General features: G+C 54.4%; 3 protein-coding genes across 3 annotated transcripts; 2 read left to right on the top strand and 1 right to left on the bottom strand.

Moving 5' to 3' along the window:
- Positions 1-529: 529 nt before the first annotated feature.
- TRAVEDRAFT_54540 (uncharacterized protein) lies at positions 530-1,463 on the bottom strand (the record flags this gene model as incomplete). The annotated part of the gene is made up of 3 exons (XM_008047460.1): positions 530-880; positions 935-1,234; positions 1,290-1,463. 3 exons carry the CDS (start codon positions 1,461-1,463, stop codon positions 530-532), a joined length of 825 nt encoding a protein of 274 aa, XP_008045651.1.
- Positions 1,464-2,555: 1,092 nt separating this feature from the next.
- Positions 2,556-3,326, top strand: TRAVEDRAFT_54541 (uncharacterized protein; the record flags this gene model as incomplete). The annotated part of the gene is made up of 3 exons (XM_008047461.1): positions 2,556-2,940; positions 3,051-3,156; positions 3,215-3,326. The coding sequence occupies 3 exons, from the start codon at positions 2,556-2,558 to the stop codon at positions 3,324-3,326; spliced, it is 603 nt and encodes a 200-aa protein (XP_008045652.1).
- A 520-nt stretch (positions 3,327-3,846) lies between these two features.
- On the top strand, positions 3,847-4,143 carry TRAVEDRAFT_78939 (uncharacterized protein; the record flags this gene model as incomplete). The annotated part of the gene is made up of 2 exons (XM_008047462.1): positions 3,847-4,009; positions 4,061-4,143. Coding segments are annotated over 2 exons (246 nt in total), but the record flags the coding sequence as incomplete, so codon positions are not given.
- Between the last annotated feature and the right edge of the window lie 1,988 nt (positions 4,144-6,131).

Below are 6,131 nucleotides of genomic sequence, written 5' to 3' on the forward strand. Positions count from 1 at the left end.
ATAGGAGTTGAATCAAATAGGCCACCCAGAGAGGAATCACCGTAGTGGTTGTCCTCGAGGGTCAGATCGAGTGTGGACTGTGACATAGCTATTCAGGGGCGTGTGAGCGGTCTGCAAAATTGCACAAAGAGAACACATACACGTAGCTGCACAATTCAGGGGGGAGGGAAAACACAGCCCTCCTAAGTGCCCTTCTTATATACTGCCACTGCCAAGAGCACACATTGATGGGAGGACAAATTAATGTGGCCGGGCATCTTTATTGGGATTAAGGCTGGGCACAGGTCCGGATCACCTCACGGGTAGACCCGCACCAACCCGCACCCCAACCTGTGAACTCGGATCTCCCAGATCACGGATATCCGTATGCACAGATAGGGACGGATCTGGGTCAAGGCATGTGGAAAGATGCGATCTGAAACAGGTCATTCAATAAAAGAGACACAAAATGTTGTTCAATGACATGGCCTATGACACTGTTGTATACCGCTATAGCTACCATATCTAAGGGCATCTATGGTACATGTACTTAGGGGCAGTCAGATCTGGAGCCTACGGACACAAGACTGGGGATAGAGCCGTTATCGGTACTGTACAACTTGCTATCCGAACCTTTACCGAACCCACCTGTGGCGCCTTCGCCGTCGTCCGAGGACGCGTCATTGTCAAAGGAACGCGCAAACTGTAACTCATCAGCCAGATGCAATGCCCTAATGGCAGCCGTGAGAGAGCGCGGTGCATCACCCCCACGCGCGCTGCCGCTGGAGGCGGGACCGGTGGCTGAGCTCGCCGACGCACTGTCAGCGTTGGAGGGACCTGGAGCGCTGCCGGGTGAAGTGTGAGTGCCAGATATGTTGTGAGCATTAGCGTCGAAGACGCTCTAAAGGTGCCCATTTAGTACAAGTCCGAGAAAATCAGTGTAAATTGTACTCACAGCCGGCAGGTTCACGTTGAGCCAGCCTACGAGCTTAGCGAGCTTGTCATCCGCACGTTCGAGAGGGTGTAGCTCGTGGGCGGCGAGTACAGGGCGTGCAGCAAAGAGATAGAAGTCGTCGCGATCCACGCCCGGATGCCCGAGCGCAAACACGCGGTACATGAGGATGATCGCGACCAGACTCTCCAGCTGCTCGTCTGAGGCCCCACACTGCGTCAAGAATGGACCGTGCGTGAAGTGCAGCCATGCCTCAATCTGAGCCTGAGTGACTTTGGTACACTCATCGGTGGGGAACAGGAGCTACAAATGGTTTGATTAGTAAAGGAGGGCATATGAGGTGTTATCCACGGCTCACCATGAGAGCATTAGTCGGCCCATAGATGAGCATCACAACGAATGGAATAGGTTCCGAGTTGTCGTGCTCGTCGGGCATCGTGCTGGCCGATGTAGAGTCGATGCGCAGATAGATGTCAGCGCCATCGCCCTCCGCGTCGTACATGGGTGGGGGTGCGGTGGTATGAGTGGACATGCGTGGCGGCCGGTTGCGAAATGTCTGAGAGGGCAAGTTTGAAACAAAGTCGACGACTCCGCTGCACCAGCTTATGTAGTTTTTTGCGTTAAGGCGGATCCCCACTGAGGCCCGCTCTGAGTAGGATGTCGTGCGCCGTGCGCGGCGCTGTCGGCCATTATCGGCTGTCCGACATTCGGACTGTCATGCCTTGAGGGCGGCGTTGCATGCGATTCAAAATCAAGACATACCCCGTTTTTATGTTGTGCCGTGTTGTACCTTGACTCGTGGATTGTCGTTTTGTACCACAGGAGGCACTTGGAGCTCATGAGGGAAGGAGTGTGTGATCCACGCGGTTAGGGCGCTTAGACAGTGAGATTACGATCTGATGAGGAGCTGCGAGGGAGTAGTAGTGTCGGCAGCGAAAACAGAGAGTGAAGAGCTATCAAATGAGCTCGGTGGTCAAGAGAGTCGTGGAGGTGTTGAGTGGACGCGCATACGCTGGTCTGTGCATCGCGTGCGCTCCATATGGTTGCTTCTGCGTGGGGACAGCTGCCAACCTAGGTGCTGTGGGTGCCCTGCTCGATGTGCGTCTTCTCAGGCTCACTCTTCCTCTTGCCACGTCGCTCTCCTGCCCCTGAACTCCTCCTGGATATCGTCCTCCATGCGACGCCTTCCTTGGCCTTGTTCTGCCATATTTCAACCGGTACGTGCTGTACAGTATCCCAAGTTTCTTGGCGCTGACTGTCTGCGCCCAGGTACACCTACCTCGCTCTGCAGCTGACGCAAATGCAACCAGCATGATAAGAGAACATGTGGGAGGGTAAGACATCAACATCATATTTTCCGAAGTTGCGCGACCACTGACCGGCCTTCCAGGAGCATGCACCATTCACTGCAGTGACCTGCGACTCCGATGTGCGCCCACCATGCCTGTACCGCGTGTAGGCAGTCGGTCGGCCATCGGTTCATTGGGTCTTGGTGGCCGATGGTAACTTTACGGTGAGACCAACGGGAGGATATAAGCTGGTCATCATCCTGGGTAAGTCCCCAGAGTGTCACCACTCGTACCCTCTCCCGTTTTGCTCAACACGGCATCCCCCCTGCAGTCTCATGTCTTTTAAAGCTGGCAACAAACGCAAACACTGTCGCGACACCGAGTCCTCGGAGGCCACCTGCGTTGTTCTTAGCGGGTCAGCTGGCGAGGGTGGATTGGACGCAACTCCGCTGCAACCGGCCAAGGCTCGTGGACGACCCTCCGACGTTGCGAGCCCGCCCAAGAAGAAACTCAAGGACGACAGCTCTGACAATGACTCGCAAGCTGGCGACGTGTCCTCTCCCGAGGGCGATCCTTCCGACGACAGCAAGAACAGCGCGGCGGACCGCTCTGCTGATGAGAGCGGAGCTGAGGCTGCCACCGATGGCGGCATCGAGGCCTTGGCCACCGTCACCCGTAATGCGAGCCGCTGTCTTCGTCTTCTCACTGCGGACGAGAAGCGTGTGCGCTTCCAGGAGAAGTATTGTGGCCAGACACCTGAGGAGATACTCCGCAAGTGGTTTGATATCTTGTGCACATTTCAAGCGGCTGATCGGCGTCGTTTGTTGCAGAAATCATCTCCAAGGGCTGGAGATCGAAGGTCTACGGACACTTCAAGGTTCCGGAGCTCATTGCGGGACCCAAGGGGTCCTATATCTACCGATTTGTCTGCAAGAGGTAAGTCCCGTGCAATCCTACACTTACAATAGTTCCTTGGTACTTATCACTTCATCAGGTGCCCATCCAAGCATGTCAATCGTGCTGATTACAAGTACTTGACTGGTAACCTCAAGCACCATGTCGACTCCTGCAAGCCCAACGACACTCCCAAAGGCGAGAAGATCTAGGCATTCGCTCACAGCATCACCTACACCCCTCCACGTATGCGCCTCTTTCTTGCGCTGTGGTGTGCTCGCCGTCACTGTACCTATGCAATCGTCGAGGATCCGAAGTTGCAGAACATCTTCCGCATGCTCTATGCCAAGGTCAAGATCCCCTCGTGTGTCAATGGCTGAACCTCCCCAAACGTGCTCGCATTCCTCGGGATCACGGTCCATTGGCACTGGGAAGGGAAAATACACCAGGAACACAGTGACGGAAGTCTTGGCCTGTGCGTTGGAAATGTGCGACATTCTCACTGAGCTCTGTGACAAGACACAGTTCAACCGTCGTGACGGCGTCCGCCTCCATTGATTCATGCTCGACAACGAGGAGTGGGAACTGCTCTACGAGCTTCACAGGCTCCTCGGTGTGAGTACTCGCGCCGACTGCTTCTACTGAGGATTCATAACTGATCTGCTGCACTGCTCGCAGCCGTTCCTATTCGCGACGAAGCAGATCTCGACCAGCAGCCGCGCGCTGGTACACGAGGTCATCCCATATATTGATATCCTTACCGAGCACCTCGACGACTTCGCGGATGACGGCACACTCATGGCGACCGTTCGTGCAGCTGCGGAGCACAGGCGCGTCGTCCTCAACAAGTACTACGAGAAGACGGACGAGTCGATTGTCTATCGCATCGTGATGAGTAAGCATTGTCCCTATAGTATATACTGGTACTTTGCTAACATCTTTGCAGTCCTGCATCCCGCTTACAAGACTCAGTACTTCCGCTTGCACAAGTGGACTGAAGAGTGGATCGACGAAGCCAAGGACATCATCAAGGAGGAGTGGGAGACATACTACAAGCCAGCCGACATTCCTGTCGTCCCCACGTTTGTCTCTGCGTGCTCCAGCTCCGGAGTGTCCTCGACAAAGGCCAAGAACACCGCAAAGACTCCCGTAGGTGCTGCAAGTGGCAAGCAGAAAGGCAAGGCGGTCGCGAACTCTGCACGGCGCAGTGCGCAGGCCTTGGTGAATGCGGTATGTCTATCATGTACTCTTGGACAGGCACATTCCTCATTCCTTTCAGGCGTCCAAGGCCATGTTTGCGTTGATCTCTGCGAACGCCAACAAGAACAAGGACACCCTCACTGCCTACCTCGAGGTGCCACCCTTGTCAACCGTCTCTGATCCCTTGATCTACTGGGATCTGGTCTTGAAGAGTGCGGAAGACCCGAAGTCAGCCAACTGTGCGCTGGCCAGGATGGCCCTGGACTTCTTGTCCATCCCAGGTATGCCGCGGTCGTGCAACTCTACGCTCGCAAGCCACAGCTGATGCTAATAACCCCTTCCATAGCTACTTCCACTGACACTGAGCGCACATTCTTGCGTGGGCACCTCACCGTGTCTCGCCTTCGGCACTCCCTCGGCAAAGACTCTGTTTGTGCGGGGACTGTGGTCGGCTTGTGGGCCGGCATCCCTGCCATCCTGCGCGAGGACGACCTCGCAAACATAATAAAGGCCAGTCCCACAGTGGCGGCTCGCAAGCAGGCTGCCAACGACGCGGCGGCTCGCACCATGGAGGCTGGTAACGTGATTGAACTTGATTAGTTGCGGTGGCCGCGCCACTGCGTATCTCTAGACTCTGTCCTTAGCGACTGTACAATGTATCAAGGCAATCTATATGTGTTCCGTTCTAGACTTGTTGTGGGTATCATGTGCTTTGGCACTGTATGTCTCCGCGCTAGCAGCGACAAATAGGCACACATTATAAGAGTTCTACGGTGTTTGGTGATAAGTACTTGGTTGTTGAAGCACTGTATTCGGCGGGCAACTATGACATCATCACCATTCTCACTCATCTTGGGTTCGTCACTTGTAGACCTTGTATCTTGTGCATTTCTTCGTCGTTTAGACTCGTTTTTTGTGTGTCTGAAAGCGGCTGAGAAGCGCTACATATTGTACTACTTTAGAAGGCGGTCGAAGTAAAACTCGATTTTTGGATCACCGAACCATGCATCCGTGAACTGCGGGTGCAGATCGTGCGGGTCACGGGATCACTGCACTGCGAATCCGTGAACTTCGGGTGTGGATAGCACGGGTCGTGGATATCCGGGCGCGCGGATAGCGCCGGATCCAGATCAGGCACTATGATCTGTCCAAAACCTACGGGTTCGGATCCGGGTGAGCTGTGGGTCAACCCGTGCCCAGCCTTAATTGGGATGGCACAGATAAAAAATCAATGAGGGCACTGCATTAGGTAGCAGGCGACAAAATAAATCTACGCTGCATTCTCAAACCTCTCCATGGTCTCGGGCACCTCTTCGCCCCTGTACCACCAGCAGGCACTATTATCATACCAAACCTCTCCCATGCAACCTATCATCAGCAATATACCAATGGCATTGCTAGAGGTGAGAACAATATGATGAGAAACGGCTGCATGGTGGAAAAAGGCACGCACCTGATGAGGGAGGGGTAAAGCAAACCACGTTCGAAGAGCATTGGAGCAGTCTCGCGGCACCAGTATGTGATGCTGAACGTGTAGTAAGGGCAGCTCCGCCAAGTTTTCTTCAGACAGTCGATCAGGATACGTGACACTGCCGACACCACAGAGGCATTGATGATGGGCGGTTCAGAGGACATGAGGTGGTGCAGAAAGGTAGGACTGTCTGCGAACAGTGTGTTGAACACCATTTTGAGAGCCTGCGTCCGGAACTGACTGTAGGTCAGCACAAGCATGACAGGGGAGCATGGCCGACATACATTCACCATGAAACCAGAAGCTGTACTTTCAAAGCGGTTGCAAAGTGGATGTGATGCTTGGC

This window comes from Trametes versicolor (genome assembly GCF_000271585.1).
Source record: "Trametes versicolor FP-101664 SS1 unplaced genomic scaffold TRAVEscaffold_20, whole genome shotgun sequence".
NCBI lineage: Eukaryota > Fungi > Basidiomycota > Agaricomycetes > Polyporales > Polyporaceae > Trametes > Trametes versicolor.